This window comes from Meleagris gallopavo, chromosome 2, assembly GCF_905368555.1.
Source record: "Meleagris gallopavo chromosome 2, MGAL_WU_HG_1.1, whole genome shotgun sequence".
NCBI classification, from domain to species: domain Eukaryota; kingdom Metazoa; phylum Chordata; class Aves; order Galliformes; family Phasianidae; genus Meleagris; species Meleagris gallopavo.
In genome coordinates this window covers 45,099,305-45,117,256 of record NC_139405.1, presented here as the reverse complement: position 1 = coordinate 45,117,256, position 17,952 = coordinate 45,099,305, and the positions used below count along the sequence as shown (strand labels likewise).

The following is a 17,952-nucleotide window of genomic DNA, read 5'->3' as shown; positions in this document are numbered from 1 at the left end:
TAGTTTGCTAGTTTGGGTCACTGTGCTTAGCTTTCCAAACTTCTGCCTGGAATGAAAAGATTGGTAGATGTTTATAGACTGTATGAATGTTGTCTACCATCTCTGCCAAATACGTGTTCTCTCTGCAGCGGAACACATTTTATAGGTCCAGTTTTCCAGGGCTGAAAGTAATGACATATGGAGAGAAAATGCAGAAAAGTTCTTGCTGACTGCGAAAGGCAAAAGCAAACATTTTGCACTTAGATTTGTGGTGGTAAATTAACAGCGCCCAATTTTTTGATTTTTTTTATTTTTTTGGTGTCCTCAGATTTCAGCTACTTTTTACATTCATATTCTAATTGGTTTGAATTGCTTGGGATATTTTTTCCCCACAGTTACAGATTGATTACTAGGGGTCAGTACTTTCCTTTTCATCTGGAGCTAATCTGTTTTTCCATTGCTCGATAATTGATGAGGCCTTCTGAAGAATCTGTGTGATTTGGCAAATGCAAGCTGCCTTCTTGTGTGGTTGTTTAGAGGATGTTTTATCCTCGACTTAGACCTCAAACTCTGGGCTTACATCATTTCTAAAATGTTCTCCCACAGTCCTGACACACACAGAAACTTTGGCAAAACTAGTGAATGCTTCAACTATGATAAGTCAGTACCAGGGCTTTAATCAGCCCTGCATTTTTGGGTCCAAGATACAATATACAAATTCCTGCAGCTGTAGCTAATATTTCTACACTGAAGACAGCACAGTGGAGTCATTTGTTCCTATTTTCCTGAATGTAGAAAAGGACTTGATTTTGTTTTAATTGCAGATAGAACTTCAGATGAGGTCTTAAGATGGTTAGTAGTTAATCTTTATAGTTTGCCCAGAATGGAGGTCCACAAAACTGTTAAATCAATTTTCAGGCAATAAGCCTGGTCGTATTTGCAGGCACAAGTATTGGGGAGATGGGCAAGTGTATGCATTTGCAGTGTTAGTCTTTTCATTGCTATGGTTTTTGAGCCTCATCAAGAGTTTGCTGAAATCGAGTTGTATTCCTGGTGTGCCAGAGTAGGTATTAACTGGGGAACAATAATGGCAGGCTTGTGTGCTTTTATAAATGCAGGATCTACTGTGTCTCATAGGAGAAGTCACAAGCACTGTCACAGCTGTCAGTTGTTCAGTTTTCACATTGATCTGAAATCTTGTCTTTGGACCCTTTGGAGTTATCTTCCACTGAGGATTCAAGCAACTTGCTTATGTTTAGACTACTGTAAAAGACAAAGAGAGATGCCTGGCTGGATCAGCCTATAGGCAATCCAAGGAAGTGGTGGAAATGCCCCCACTCTCAGGGACCCTAAAATTGATTGCTCTCACTGTCCGTTTTAGGAAGTCCATTTTAAAAAGCCCATCTATCTGGGAATGACTCACCAGGCATGGATGGACCTGTAGTATTAATGTTGGGAGTGAGCAACAGTGCAAAGCATCCATCCTACAACATGGGGATATGTTATGCCAGGTAGCGAGCAAGATATGGGAGTTTCTGTGTGTTTGGATCTCCTCTTGGTAAATGTACTACTTTCTGCATCGCTGGAAATGAAAACTCCCAGTTGTAATCCAATGCATCTTTTCTCCCATCTGCAGGAAGAGGTTTAATTTACTGATCTCTTTACCATTTGTTGTACTTGCATACCTGTTGGATTTTTGTGTTTAAGTGAACTAGTTCTTATTGTCACATTAACCTGTTTGGAAGAAGCTAGAGAATTTGTACAAAGTCTGGTTGAAGGTAGATGAAGCCCAGCATCACCCCAGTGGATCCATTTTATAGTCATCCATCTCTCATTTCCATCCATACTTCTCTCTTGTCCTTTTCTCAATTTCAGCACTGTTTCTTCCCAGTTTACACCAAATTTCCATTTGTATTCATATTTCCATGTTGCCTTTAGTATTATTATAATATTTAATATTGTTATAAAGCAGTTACTTCCCTGGTTCTTCATCATTTCAGCCTCTCCTCTTCAAACCCCATTTCTTGTACCTGTTCTTGTCTCTCTTAGTGTATGACTGAAAACAATGCCTTATTTTTTTTTTTCCCAAAAGGTTTTGCTTTCTTTTGTTTTCTTTAGCTCAGCAAGGCAAATAAACAAACTGCATACTCTCATAAATCCAAGTCTTGACATTTCCACGTGCACATCCAGCACCTGGATCCTAGTGACAGAAGAAGGTCATGGGATTTGACCTTTGTAGTGCTTTGACCTTTCTTTTTTCGTGAACTGTGAGCTGTTTAAGACTGTTCCTGAGGAGTTGAGGCTCCCCACAGGAATCACTACTTTGGGAACTGAATTGCAGGAGAGTGCACAGATACAGAGGATGTGACAGCAGAAAGCAGTGATTTGCTGTCTGTGAGGACTTACTGAGTGGGAAATGGCCTGACTGGTGGAGAGTGGAGAGTCCAGCTTTGTGATGCAATTGAGCCCTTTGGGACAGCAAGCTTGCAGGTGCTTATATAAGATGAAGCAGTCTTTTTCTGTGTCCAAGGTCAGGGCTTTCACCATGTTCTGGATGAGGCCGATGGCTCCCAGGCCATGGGCTGCAGCAGCACGGAGAAGTTTCATTCTGCTGCTCTTTGTTCTTAATGAGAAAGAACCTCCTTGCCTAGCTGGACACATACTTCACATAAAAATACTGGTTTTGGTGGTTCCACGTTTACCATCAGAACTATCTAAACAGTTCTTTGATAGCTCTGTCATGGATGCTTTCCTGTTGGTCAAACTGTAATGAGAGAAGAATAATAAGAGTGAAGCTAACTAGCAAAATAGAAGCAATGGGCAGTAAATGTTGTGCTACAATGAGGAAAGTAACTGAACCCTTAGGAAGCACTGGTTTTAAAACCTCAGCTGATCTCCTTCACTCAACATCAGTGCCGGTAAAATTCTCTTTGCTTAAAGCCACATTTGTTTTAAATTGAATTCTTGCCATATGACTTTCTGGCTAGGCTAGTTTATTTTGAATCCTTCTTCACTTACAGTTCTCTGTTTTAATTCCAGTTGGAAGCCATGGCTTTTGACTGGTGAAGCAGAGCTGATGCACTCCAGTGTCGCTCCCTGCTCTCCACACCAGCAGGCTCTCAGTTCTCAGCAGCGTTCAGGACTGCTGAGAAGAAACCTGGGCTTTTATCATTGCCTTCTGGCCAGAGCTGGACAGCCACAACGGCTGTCCAATCGGACCCAGTTCATAGAATCATAGAATGGCTCAGGTTGGAAGGGACCTTAAAGATCATTATGCTCCAACTGCCGTGGACAGGGCTGTGACCTACCAGATCAGGCTGTCCAGGCTCCCATCCAGCCTGGGCTTGAATACTTCCAAGGATGGGGCTCAGGACGGATGCTGAGATTTAAGAGGTTATGGCTGCCAGCTGCACGTGGGCTGCTAGTAGAGGCTGTGGGAGTGGGGCTTGCCTGGTCTGGTCAAGAGGAAGGTGGGGGATATCCCACAGCAGCCAGCCACTGCTTAAACCAGGGCTACAAGAAAGCTGCTGTTTGGTGCTGTTAGGCTGTGTGAGCAGCCACAGGTTGCAGTTTGGGTGGGACATTTGGGAAAACTTTCCCTCTAGGCAGCTGGTGCAGCACAGGAGTGGGCCAAAAGGGAGACTGTGAACTCTGTCCACAGAGTTTTGAAGACTTAGCTGGCCTTGCTCAGTGTTGGAGGTGGTCTGGCTCCTATTAGACAGGCCACCTCTGAGGCTTCCTTCCAACTTGGATTTTGCTGTCTTTTGTTTCTCCATGGTGATGCTGTAATTGAAGACTTCTGCCTGCATGATCAATGACTGGTGAGCTTCTGAAATCTGTGCTCAGCAACTGCAGGAGAGCAAGAAGAATAAACTCTGTGGGAGCAGGTGTTTAACAGCATGTGTGACTGAACATTCCTTGAAAAGTGACTGGAGAGTCTCATGAAAGCAATTCTCTTTATTGTACTGATTTAATTGGCTGATTAATCTGGGTTTATAGCTGCTTCATTTTGTTGGACTGGTGACAAGCAGCTACCAGGGAGGCACAGTTAAGTCTGTGTGTTTAAAGTGATGACCTTGTCTTTCTGTAGGTGAAATAAAAGTAGCAGAGAAGTTTGCTGTGCTGAGCTGCTGCCCAGTGTTTCAGGCAATAGCATAGTTCCCTGGGAGTGTGTGTTCTCTGCATGCGTTATATACCTGTTCAGCACTGAAATCTTGCATTTCTTAGAGGTTTCAAAGAGAGCTCTGCAAACAGCTTTGAGAGTCACTATGGTCCTTTCCAAAGAATAAATTAATAGAATAAAAGTTTATTGGTAGACTGTGAGAAGGTGAAACTTTGTCAGCAGATCAGGAGTTTGGTTTTAGATGTATCACTGAGCAGGAACATTGCAAAGAATCTGCTTTTGGTTTATGTGGGGACATGGGGGCATTGATACACAGTTCAGGTAACATAACTGAAAATAAGTAGGAGCTCCCAAGCTGGTGCTGGAAAGAGGATTTCACTGCTGCTCTGGCAGGGGGTACTTCAGTGCACTGATGTCTGCCCAGGTCTCTGCAGCTGGCTGCTGGTACAGTCCCAGGCTTTTGTTCTGGCTTTTCTGTAGTTACAGTAGCTGGCTTAGCCATTGGGTGAGAGGGTTTGAGTACAAGCAAACTAGCTGTTTGAGGAATGCTTGCTTTATAGCTGCTTCTTAAAAGAGCACTGCTAACTTGCCAAATGGCTTGCATGAAGTACCTGTTACAGTGCAGAACGCTCAAGTGTCGTGTAGTGGGAGTTTGTGAAGTCAAGTGGAGGCATTTGTAGAACAGACCTGTTAAATGCGAGGCTGTTAAGTGAGCAGAACCATTAGTGAGAGATTTAGGAGAAGAGAACCTGCTTTTAATGTAGATTGCTTTCTGAAAGTTTAAAAATAGTGAAATTGTTCTGTGCTTCATTTTACACTGACCTTTAGCACTTGCCAGAAAAATAATGTTCTTGTGTGCCTGAACTATGGAAAGGGGATTTATAAAAAAAAGGGGGAGAGATTCAACAGGAAAGCTGCAAGACAATCCTGGTTTCTGGCAGCAGTTCTTGTACTACAGTGTGTTTTCACTTTGGGTGTGCTGTACCACTCTGTCTGAAGTGCCTGAGAAAAGAAATTGTGGAATATTGTGTATCCTGCTAGCAAACCTTCTTTCTGCATTGGGGTTTTAGAGCAAAATTAAAAAACTATAAAATTATATTCTTTGTTCTGATGTTATTTAATATGTGTGCTTGCAACAGATGTATGTGGGCTGCTATATATGTCATATGCTTTTTAATAACTGTGGTGGGGTTTGTGTGTGTTTGCTTATTTTCTGAAGAGAAGGACATGCCAAGCAGACCCCTGAGAGCTCGTGCCCAGTCTCCAGATGGCAGGTTTTCTTTTCGGTGGAGGCCTCCTTACGGAGCTGGCTTCAGGGGTCCACGCAGCAGATCGCAGATCCGTGGGTATGGAGAGAGCAGCCGAAGGATGAGCTATGCTCCGCTGCCGCAAGAACGGCAAAACCAGGAAGCAAGAAAACTTGGTAAGCCAGATTTTTATGATACCACCTGAGGGAGAACTGCTGCCAGACTGCCCTTGGCAGTGACCCCATCAATTCGTTCTGTCTTTGGTTTCTCTTGCCGTATCTGACAAGGCTGTTCTCCTGGCAAAAAGCAATCTTTTGTAATTGTCTGTTGCTGCTACGTGGCCATAGATCATGTTATTGTAGCCATCAGAATTATTTCCTCTTATAAATGAAAATGTTTGCTGTAAGTATGTTTGATGTTACATGAAAATGCGATTACCAAGCTGGAAAGCATAATAAAATATATTAAAAGGAGACCATGTGTAAGTTACCTGTGTGAATAGCAGAGGGAGGGCAGTGAAGAAGAAGCATAGCTCAGAATCTCCTCACATGGTGAGGGGGCACCTCTCAAATCCACTGTTTCTTCTTCACTTCTTAAAAATTGTGCCCCTGCCCCTGCATTATTTCAGACCAGTGGATAAAAAACAAATTAAAGGTATCCATGTTTACTAGTAAAACTGTTTCACGGTCCCCATACTGGAGTGTTACCCTCATGTGCCCATGTTCTCACTAATTTCTTAGAGAGGTTCTGGCCACTACTGTTGTGTGTGTGTCAGGTTGGCCTCTGCTGTGGTTCCTGTCCTGTCCTGCCATATTGCGATGATTTGTGTTCCTTCATTAGGTCACATGCTCTTGACCTAAAGGACTTCCAGCTCGCTGTATCAATGGGGTTTGCAGCAATTTTGTTTCTCTATAGGCAGGGCATTTCTTTTTGTGTTGTGTCATTCTCCTCTTACCTTTCTTTGTCCTGTAAGCTCTCTGCCTTGAGTGGGCTCAAGGTCTACACTCATGGCTCTCACTTTAACCTTCTTGGAAGTTTTATCTGCTCTTTACTGCTTGGATGCATTTGCTTAAGGTTAAAATTCTTAATCTCTCCTGTATATTGAAAGCCTGTCCCACAGACAGTTTGGTCTTGGATTACAAGACTGGTGATGGTTCAAAAATCACATATGACTGCCAGAATTCCTGGCGTTGTAATCTAAATATCTGTTTCCTCTTTTGTTTTGTAGGCTTAGTACAAAAAGAACATATTTATGTTGGTTTATCCAAGGAGAGAGAACTACTAGGTCACTTTTATCAGTTATTCCAGGGTTTCACAGCCTTTCCTAGCTGGGATCTCCTAATTATTCTCATCCCTTCTCTTCACTTTTCATCTTTCTGCCAAGACCAGCTCTGGAAAGAGACTCACTGTAGCTGGAAGTTCTTCCACATCTGTGCAAATGTTGTGTTGGCAATCCAGTTCTCTTCTGGTCCGAGTTTCTCTGTAGTGCTTGGCTGCTGTGTTTGCTGCTGCTGCTTCTGTTTCTTACACTTTCATCCTTACTCTATGTTTCTTCAGGCTGAGGTTGTCTCTAGGTGTTATGTATTGTGGGTTTTTGTTTTATCTTTTTTTTTTCGGCCATGGATTTAAAGGGAATTCGGTATCATAGTGCATCTTGATGAGAAATTCTATGTAACGTGGTTTTAACCATCTTGTTTGCATTCTTTTGTACTACAGTTTTTTCAAGATGGAGAACAAATGTTTTTTAAATAATCAAATTCTCAGGAGAGAAACTCAAGGCTAGAGTATAGAAATCTTGTAATGTGTTTTTTTCATGTTAATAATTTGCTTTCCTGCTTCTAGTACCAACTTTATTGATCTTACCGTATGCATTCTGAAACTTATGAAGTAAATTATATGAATCCAAATAAATTATGTATCCTTTCGTATCTTAAGAAAGAATAAAATGGATTTTTTGCCTGTAAAGATGTTTGTTGTTTTTTTTTTTTTACAATTGTCAAGTTTACAGAAAAGTCTGTTTTTCCCTCCTATATACAGCCTCTGAATCAGTTCACGTGGTTTCTTTGCCATCACGAAGTACCCAAGGACGCAGTCAACCTGTCTATAGGTCATCTTTAACTAAAAGGAAAGTCATAGGTATGTTTCTTTCACATCAACTGTCAATTCCTGGAAACATTTGAATGAAATGAGATTTGTGTTTCTTGACTGCAAATGAAAGAGATAGGTTTTTCTATGCGGGTTAAAGTGCTTGGTGGTTGTATTTGCTTCTGTGTCTCTAGCAGTATTAATAAAAAAATAGAATCCCATAATATGGTTGAGTTTTTGGTTTTTCTTTATTTTTTAATCTCCTCTGCTGTAGCTATTGGCAAACATTGCAAACTGCAATAACCCCATGAGAAGGCTTGATTAAATGGAAGCCAGCACCTCCACAACTAGATGCCTTCTTGTCATACCTCTGCCTTGTTTTCTGCAGAGTTGATTTCCAGTAAGCCTAGTCAGCAAAGGCATAGGAAAGTGTTCACTTTCCTTTCGAGGGAAAGTATTACATATCCTGTAGATGGGATCAAAAAGGATGAGTGAATTTCTGAGTCATCTCCTTGCCTATGCCGCCTTCTTGCTCCCTTGCATTATGATTAGAACAGTGTAGAGTGGATGGATTTGTTTCAAGTATTTTGATGGTGATGGAAAATACCTCTGTCAGAACTGGGAGCTGTGTCTTATTAAAATCCCATCTTCTCTGTGGAGGTGTTGCCATCCACTTCTCACGCTTAGTTTCTCCTTTCACATGCTCCCATTGCGAGCAACCACTTTCAGGAGACAGGCAGAGATTTCCACTTCTGTGGCTTGTTTATGAGATACTGCCATCATGAGAGGTAGTAAAAAACGTGTGTTCTTTGTGGATAGGTCCTCTAAGCCATTTTGAGTAGTAGATGAGAACTCTTTGCCACTGTGCAGGAGAGTTTGTTTACATTGGAAAATCTTGTATTCTCTGAGAACCAGCTGCGTTGAAAACCCATTTGAAAGAAGTGAAGTGTGCTTTGCAGCTGCTTGCTTGAGCACAATATTAAAGAGCTGCAGAATATATGAGTACTCAGGTCCTGTAAGCAAATGCACTTGCTTTTTCACTACCCCTGTCTTTGCTATGCATCCATGCTGTCTACCTATTATAGCATAAATTACTGGGGTCTTTTTTTTTTTTTTTTTTAAATGAGATCTCCACTATTCTTGTTATTGATGTGCCATTTTATTTTCTCATTTCAGAGGAAGAAGAGGTGGAGGTGGTGCAGGACATAACTGTTCGAGTGATGTCCTCTCAGTCTGTGCTTGTTGCTTGGACGGACCAACAATATGAAAAGCAGAAGGTTGCAGCAAATAGGTAGTTAGCCCATGTGTCCTTTTCTGAATAGGTGCTGGAGGTGAAATGCTGACAGTGCAGTACTGATTAGTTCTGTATTTATTTAGTAACAGTTGGTAATGGGAGCAGTTTCACTTAGGGCACAGGAATTTGCGTGTCTCTGTGACAGTGGCTGGTAGGGGGTGCTTCACCATCTGGAGGCAAAAGTAAGCAGAGAAACCACGGTGGGATGGGGACTAGGCAGCAACATGGGGCTGAGACCTCGAGGGCTGCTGCTTTCACTCTGCTAATGTGCTTTGTGTTTGAACTTTTGTTTTCTTGTGTGTCTAATCTCAGACAGTACAATGTTCGTTATCGGGAAAAGGGAGAATCAGCAAGGTGGGATTACAAGCAGGTGTCCAACCGGCGGGCGCTGGTGGAGAACTTGGCACCAGACACCATGTATGAGTTTGCTGTCCAAATCTTGGAGGGAGAAAAGGAAGGCAAATGGAGTGTGTCTGTTTTCCAGCGAACCCCAGAGGCGGGTATGTATGGAAAAGATCTAGTGCTGCTGCAGTGAGATGAGAGTGGGAGAGGTGGTTTGGGTATATTAGAGGACAGCACAGCAGCTTGGACTTGCCTCTTTCTTTGGATGCATCAGCCTGACAGAGATGTAATAGGGGCATGCATGGACCTGAGCTCTGTACGTACTTTGCATTTGTCTTTGAAATGACCATATAGGCATTTCTGCCATGAGAAGAAGGAGCAAAAAGCAAGTGCGAGTAGGTCATGCTTTCTTAATTACCTTTTTTATTATTTGTCTGTTTCACAGCTCCTACAAGTGCACCTGAAAATTTAGATGTTTGGCCCTTGAAGGGTAAACCAACTTCTGTAGCAGCATCCTGGGATGCTCTCCCAGAGAGTGAAGGAAAAGTCAAAGGTAAGTCATCATCCTCAGTTTGTAACTCTGAATAGGATCTTGTCTTCTCAAAAGCAGATTGCCACTACTCAGCAAGCTGAAACTACTGACTGTGCTGGGACTCCATTGGTTGTTAGTGGCTCACACCCGAGCAAGATATCCTTGTTTCCAGCCCAGATTTTCTACTGCACTGCTGGGAAGCCATCACCTTGTTCCCAGGATATCACAGAGCTTCCTGAGGTATCACACATGCATACTTACCTCTTCATCATTAAGCAGGTTGCAGTGGAGCTCAGGAAGGATTTTTCCCAAAAGATTTGTAACAGGCAAAACAAACAAACAAACAAAAAACCTAAGGAAGTGTTGAGTGTCTGCCAAGAATGTGAGTGGGTTTGTACTGTGTTTTATTTCTAGATTATTGTAGAAGGAAAGCCTCTGCTTATAAAGCAAGCACAGAGATTTCAACAGATTTCACACATAAGGCTTGTGCAGTGTAGCACTGTCATACGTGGGTGGAAAGCTCATTTGTCAGTGAGTGGCCATTAACTTTCATGGGATGTTTAAAAAAAAAAAAAAAAGCTTTCTTGGATTTTTTTCTCCTTTTTCCCTCCAAAAAGAAATAGGCAGGATTTTTGGCCTCTCTCATTCCCACTGATTGATGGGATTGTGTTCTCCAATTACACAGGTTTCTGGAAGTGCCTTATCAGCGCTGTAGCATCTCAGGGTTTAAAAAGTCCCAGTCCTGGAGGGAAGTGTGCTGTGTCCCTGTAAAAGACTTTCTGTATGCATTCTTCCAGGCAATGCTGGAATTCTTTCCTCTTTGAACTCAGAAGGAGTTTTGCCAATTACTTCAATAGAACTGAATTCTGTCTAACAATTATTATTTTTAAAATAAGATCATGCAGGGACATTATCTGAAATTTAAAATCTGCTTGTAATTTTGAGCAGCCTGTAACCCTTCTTCCATATTTGGCTGCTGATCTTTAGACGATTCAACTAGATGAACTATTTTAAAGGTGCCTGTATACTGGTGGGCTGAACACTTATATGCACTTAGTGTATCATTACATTTTGCTTGGCTATGAAGTATTACAAGAAAGGCCTTATATTTAAACTAAATAAACAGCACACATAATATTTACACTGGCTAAGTGAAACCACTGAATTAGCACTTCATAGTCATTTTGATAGCACATGGTAATCAGGGATTTTTGTCTTTCTGTCCTTTTGTTTTGCAGTCTTTCCCTTTTATGTGTTTATACCACATATTAAAGAACTGCCTTCTGGTAGCCATTTGAAAGCTACCAGGAGTAACACCAGTTTTTCTGTAATTAAAACATCTCCTCTGCATTCTAAAACAAACAAACAAAAAATCTATTTCAAAGTTCATAATACCTTCTAATACCATGTGGTGTTTGTTTTGTCTAAGCAGCAAATGCGTTTCCATATTCATGACTTTTTTTTTTGTTTTGATGACACGTGCTTGGATTATTTCTTAATGCACTGAATACAATCTCATTTTTAGAAAAAAAATAATTTCCATGTTCTTAGTAGTTTTACAGTTTTAGAGTTTTTCACTCATTCATTTGGAATTATTTTCAGAATCCTGTTTTGGCCTCTTATAGAGGCTTCAAAAGACAAGGAAATCTACATGTGGCTAAGCTCCTCTTCATGCCCACAGTTATCCCTTCCTACAGACAACTAGCAGGTGCATGTGTACCACTGTAATCCTAATCTGAAAGATGAGAACAAGACAAATTTCTTAAATCATCTCAGACATTAGATCATTGAAATGATTTGTTTTTATCTTTCTATAAAGATTGACAAATACTTATTTAACTTACCTATCTGTAGATATATCATGTCTTTGTACTCCAGCTGTTGACTCGACGTGCATTTCTAGTGTATTAATTTTAGTAATGCACGTTCTAATTCATCCTACCCATACAGTCTGTCCGCTGGAAACAGGACTGTTTTCAGTTTCCTCCTTCCAACCGTCTGCCAAATCATTTCAGAATACATTCTTTCATACGCCCCTGCTCTCAAGCCTTTTGGAGCAAAGTCCATCACCTACTCTGGAGCTACAACATCAGCCATAATAGATGGTCTGCAGGCTGGGGAGCGCTATATTTTCAAAATTCGTGCAGCAAACAGGAGGGGACCCGGTCCTCAGTCTAAAGCCTTCAGTGTCGCCATCCCAGCAGGTAAGCAGCAAGTCAGTCACTAATTGCTTAGTCTGTCTATTCTTGTCTTGGTTCCAGTTACATTCATTCTCTGACTTTTCTTAGCTTCTCCTGTGCTCCCTCTATCTAACCTGTGGAATTTTACTTCTTCAACACTGCTTCTGCTAGCTCTTTTCATCATTATATCATCCAAAGAGGTGCTTGTAGATGAGCAGATAAGCTTATAGTAGATAAGCTTATAAATGAGCATTCATTCCTCTACCACGTGTAATATTATGAACATTGTAATACTTTAAATAAAGGCAAATCATACTCTATTTCCTGGTATGCTGCATGAATACATGTGCTTTTGTTATGCAAAGGCCAAATAAAATCATACTTGGTTCTTTGGTTGCACTATTCCTGACAACTCCTGCTCTTTAAAGTCAGCTAAATTGGTCTACTTTCATACAACCTCTTGCCAAAGAGGTGCTGTTGTGGGATTTTGCTGAATCCTAAATTAAAAATGTGTCCTGCCTCAGACAGAACAGTGCAGCATGCTGTCATAAACGTGACTAAGTTCTGCAAAAGATCTGGTTCTGTTGACCGAATGTTGCAGTCCCCACTTTTAGATATTTGATTTTAATTGCTTGAAATTTTACTCAAGTCACCAAAAAATCCACATAAGTGGATTAGTACAGAAATAAATACTGTCTCATGTTCTCCTAAGTAGTCTTGTTCTTGCTACCTGACTGGTTTCTCTTCTTGTATTTTGTTCTGCTATTGTTATGAATAAACACTTTTTTTTTTTTTTTCAGCTCCTAATGAGGATTCAGTTGCTCAGCAACAAACAAAGATTCAAGACAATTCAGGGGTTAAAAAACCTGTGAATGCTGGTTCATCTCCTTCTCAAAGTTCCTCTGTTTCTTCACAAGTGCAGATGTCACTTTCCTCTAAGCAGTCATCTGTTCATTCACCTGGTGTTGGTGATAAAAAGAGTCTTCTTTCTGAATATAAGAATAAAGTCTTGACTCGAGGAGGTGTTCCAAGTAAATCTCAGTTACCTTCCAGAAAGATAGGAAAGTTGGAACTTGATCTTCAGTCTACTGAAGTGACAGAGGATCATAATTCATCTGAAGAAGCTCCAGTGACATTGCCAAAAGCCCAGGATCACAGGAGGATTGTCAGACCTCTGTCTTCTAGTGGGACAATCCACCCTGTTCTTGCCTCAGGGAGGACCCCTGTTCGAATCCACACACCAGAGGCATCACAGCAGACTAGCACAGAGAAACGTGAGCCATTAGCGTTGTCACCATCCTCAGCACAACGCTCTTCTGCCTCATCTGTTCCTAAGTACTCAGATAACGAAACAAAGCAACTGAGGCAAAGTAACACTAATGTGCCTTCTCCTAAAGCCTCTTCCCATTCTCTGCCTGCTAAAAATAATGATCTCTCTGGCAATGTGGAAGAAAAGCCAAATCCTTTGCTGGTGAAAGTGCCTTCTAAAACTTCAGAGCCTGGACTCTGGGGTTTGCCATCAAATCGGCAGTCTGTTGTAACTCATGAGGTGGACCCAAGCCATTCAAGTGTATCTTTGCCTAAAAAGACATTCTCTTCTCATCTTCCATCACAAAAGACCCAGAAGACCTCCCGCTCGGAACCTCTCCAGAAGGTACAAACCAGTCCTTCCTTGCTGCATTCCAGGGGCAGGCGGCTTCCATCTCCTGTCTCATCCCAGAGTAATGAGGAATTGCAGGAAGATAATGATGAGGATGTAACAGAAGACAGTGACAGAGCCAGCAGTCGCTCTGTGTTTCCTAAGGAACTGTCCACTTCTAGGGGATTACCTACATCTTTCTCTCAGGGAAGCTCAAGTTTGTCTCTATCAAAGCAACAGCAGCCAGGTTCTCAGGTACCTTCCTACAAATCAAAGCTTAATCAGCCAGACTCTAGTTCTGCCAGCAGTAAAGCAAAAGACAACCAGTATAATTCAAAGTTGTCATCCACTTCTTCAAGACAAACTCGTCCCTCATTACCTAGTCAATCAAGGGCTGCTACAAGAATAGTGTCCCATACAGAGAAAAAATATGATCTGTTACCATCTAAAATGTCCCAAGCTGAACTTCCTCAAAAAGTTCCTTCCTCCTCCTCTTCTAAATCTCGCCAATCAGTTTCTGATGAAGAGGATGATTATAACAGTGAGTATGATCAAAAAGAGATGGAAGAGAAACCTACATCTTTGGCAGCAAAGTGGTCCCCTTCTCTTTCTAGAGGTAATAAAAACACATATGACACTGCTAGCAATAAGAGGAAATCTATGGACACTCTTCTACCTCAAAAACTAGGATCTGAAGAGGAAGAGAAGGAAGAAACTCCAACATTAAAAATATCTTCTCCTGAATCTCCAGGCAAATCTGCTGTAGCGTCACGAATTATTCATTCCTCAAACAAACATACCCCTTCTAAACCAAGCTTCATCTGGCCACGTTATTCTCAGTCTACCACGACACACACTGTTCCTCCAACTGTTTCCTCTTCCACGTTGTCCCCTCGCCAGCGACTATTGAACTCCAGGCTACGGAGCCCTTCCCAGCGGCAGTTTGTTAGACCTCCCTATAGGCAAGGTATCTTGTCTTTGTTCTATTAATGTTACTGAACTGAGGTTTTCATAAGTTCAATAATCCTGTGAAAAGTTCTCTATCAGAATGCAAACTCAATTGTTTAGTATAACATTCTATTTTTTTTATATTGGATGTTCTCAGGGAGCCCAGTTTTTGAGGACACTGTCTAATCCATGTGTGTCCTAAGCCTTTGGTCCTGAAGTCTGATCTGCACAGGCTCCCATCATCCGTAGTGATTTCTGGGTCTTCAGTTTTGTGTGAGGATAGATTAGGAAAGTTGTTCTGTTTAATACAATTTCTTCTCCCAGCACACACCCCAGATGTTTACAAAGTTCAAAACTGTCTTGATGGCCATGTTTCCACCTCTGCTGCAATGCATGGCAGCCCAAATGGGCTGCTGAATTGGATTTTGTATGGCTTCTCAGATCCGGCAATGATGTTACACATTGGTTCAGTTGCTTACTTTTTGAATATTGATTGCAGATTTTGAGATGTATCACAAGAAAGTCCTGAATATCTGCATCTGTTAAACAAAGCTAAGGGATGCTAGTGGGAGTCATCTTAGAACCTTCACCAGTAAAACACTTACAGAGGATTTGCATTTAACAGTATATTCTTAAGAGGTTTTGTATTCCTTTGCATTTTAAACTGCATTTTAAACTATGTTATAAATTACTATGCTTTGTAGTATACACAATTTTTTTCTGAACAGTGTATTTCCTTCTCTTATTTCAGGTTACAATGGCCGACCTAACCTTACAACAAAGAATGGAAATGGAAAAATATTAACTGGTAATAATGGAAAACCAAGTGGACAGAGAGTAATCAATGGCCCACAAGGAACAAAGTGGGTAGGGTGACCTCTGCAAATTTGAGATGCTTTGGCCTTTTGTTTTGCTTACTTTTTCTTTGAGAATAGAGGAGAAACAGTGCCCCTAGTCAAAGAAGCTGTAAAATTAGGTGATGTTTAATGATGTAATTCCACTGTTTCATTTAAATCTAAATACTCCATTTATACTCCATTTCAAACATTTGATTTAAAACCTTAAATGCTTAACTGTATCAGTACTCCCATAGACTTAGCAAAACTTTTTTCAATCACAGTCAGTGGAACTTATGCTCCCCAGTGACTCAGGATGGTGCAGCACAGTGTGAATGGAAATTGTCCAGAACAGTTCCCATGAAAGATGGGCTCTGTGATGATGCTTCTTCCAGATGCATCTCCAGAGAGAGGCTCATGAACAAGACTGTCAACATGAGAAGTTGCTCAATAAATGGCATGGTGCTCTAAAAACAAATATGTCAAAGTAGGTTTTATGGGGTGACAGGCCTCAAAGTGATACTTTTGAGTGTTTTGTGGTTCAGTCTAATTTCTAGTGATACTTTCAGATCTCAGGCACTATTAATAGAAAGTCCTACTAGGAGCCTAAATACTTGACTTATAAAATCCTTTACAGTCAGTTTATGACCAACCATTGTAGTGAAGAAAATAATGTTTCATGCATGCTTGTTCAAACACTGGATAGGGTAAGGCTCTGACCAGCTTCAGTGATGTCAGTAGAGCTGCTCATACAGTAGAACACCACATGATACAAGTAAAAGAAGGGGCATAAAACCAATTATTTTATGTCCATTTCAGTCTTCTTGATTGCAATAGAGGAGCACAGAAAAGTGCATCAGGTAACTCATGTTCAAGGAAGGCATTTGGAAAAGCAAGTCCAAGACTCTTCAGATAGACTTCAGAAAGTGGGCTAGAAAAGTCCTAGGGAAGCTGTGAGGCATCTGTCCCTGCTGCAGAAGAGGAAAACATTGCTGCAAGGAGAACCTTCTAAACATCTTATAAAGCAAGAGGACCTATGTTGTCATCTGTCATCATTTGGGGCCTGAAGGCCTCCAGAGACTGCCTGACCTCTGCAAATCTCATGATTAGCTGTTCCTCCTGCTGCAGTCTTTTCTGCAACACCAAATTCAAGTTTTTCTTGCCAACTTGAAAGTGCTGCTTTTGTCCTTTTCCCAGTTCTCATCAGCTAGCAGCTTTTGTATTTTTGTGCTCTATGCCACAGTGTGTAATAACCCGGGTTAAAACAGCACACAATTCAGCTGTTTTTGGTTGAAATAGCAATGAGGACTGGATTTTAGTCGAAGTAACCTCTTTAATTCAGTCCAGGCTCTCAGACAGATTTGTTTTATGAGACAGAGGCTTTTCTTCAGTCTCCTACCTCAATTAAAATCTTAGTTACTTTGTTTTCACTGCTATTTCAATCTAAATTAACTAGTTTAATATTTCTCTTTTTTTTGATTAGCAGATGTATTTTTAAATACTGTTTTTAAAAGGACTTGGGGTCATACTCAAATAAGCGTTACATGAATCCACCTTAGGAGTAGGGCAACCCAAAAAACTCAGTGCAGCAAGTCAAGGGAGTAGCTCCTGTACATGCCAGCACTATAGAGGCCAATATGAACATGGTTCTTACGCAACATTGAAGCCTCGCTCCTGGGGATTTGCCTTCTTCTGCAGTAATTTATCAGTGATTCCTATACTCACTTTTAAAAGTCTGTCTGGAGGTGCTGTACCTATTCTTCATCACACTTAACAACAGAATTTCCCCATGATTTCTTTTCATATTCTCTCACGCTAGCTAAATTTGAGTCCATCTATTGCTTTTAGATTGTAGATCTTGACCGAGGACTAGTGTTAAATGTTGAAGGAAAATACCTCCAAGATTCCCAAGGCAATCCACTTCGAGTGAAATTAGGAGGGGACGGACGTACAATTGTTGGTAAGTTACAGCTTCCATTTTACAGAAAAAAATCTAAAGTTTTTTTTGCACACGGTACAAATCTTTGAGCTGTTTGGCGCTTCAGGCATTCCTAGGTCCTGTGCAAGCCATTTAGGATTACTATACTTCAGGTCACCATCAGACAGTCAGCACATTCACAGGATCTGGGGATGCCTGAGGGCACACTGCAAGGTTCTTGAGTATGGGGCAGAAAGAATAACCCAAGTCTGTCTCACCTGTATCAGTATTAGAAGGGACTGCAGAACTGAGCCAGAATAGAGATTGATACTTGTTTATTTCTATACATAGAAATAATTATTCTTCTACTTGCACAGTCCTAGGTATGTGATGGTTTTTGTTTGTTTTCTGAAACTGACTACAGATAGCAAAAAACCTTGTGTATGATTTGTGAAAACACTGCTGGCACTACCACTCCATCTGAATAGATCTCTTGAATGCAGATTTAGTGCCTGCAGTTATACTGGTGATAGTGAATACATGCAGTATCTGGGACTTGGCACAAAAGTTAATCTGCAGTGACAGCGCCTCTCTCATTCCAGTCTTTCCTTGTGCATATTTGACAGGGAACAGAATATGGTTTCATCCTACTTTTCATCAGTTAAAAGACTGACTTAAATTAAATATGGACACAGTCTGCATATCGTTTGTGATATAGCGATTCTGAAAGGAAATCTCCCTCTACTCTTCCCAATAAGCGTTCATCATACAACTAGTATCAGTGAACAGTATTGTGATCTACCTGAGATTCTTCTCAACTTTTTACTGA

At 41.1% G+C, this 17,952-nt stretch overlaps 1 protein-coding gene across 1 annotated transcript in view; it reads left to right on the top strand.

The window, feature by feature from the left end:
• The window catches only part of FNDC1 (fibronectin type III domain containing 1), a 65,082-nt gene that overhangs the window by 20,371 nt on the left and 26,759 nt on the right, over window positions 1-17,952 (top strand). Inside the window, exons 2-10 of the mRNA XM_085216956.1 lie at window positions 5,322-5,525; window positions 7,387-7,485; window positions 8,611-8,725; window positions 9,041-9,228; window positions 9,516-9,623; window positions 11,618-11,806; window positions 12,583-14,388; window positions 15,121-15,236; window positions 17,054-17,165. Of these exons, the coding sequence (XP_085073082.1) occupies window positions 5,322-5,525; window positions 7,387-7,485; window positions 8,611-8,725; window positions 9,041-9,228; window positions 9,516-9,623; window positions 11,618-11,806; window positions 12,583-14,388; window positions 15,121-15,236; window positions 17,054-17,165 (2,937 nt within the window). The remainder of the gene's footprint in view (window positions 1-5,321; window positions 5,526-7,386; window positions 7,486-8,610; window positions 8,726-9,040; window positions 9,229-9,515; window positions 9,624-11,617; window positions 11,807-12,582; window positions 14,389-15,120; window positions 15,237-17,053; window positions 17,166-17,952) is intronic.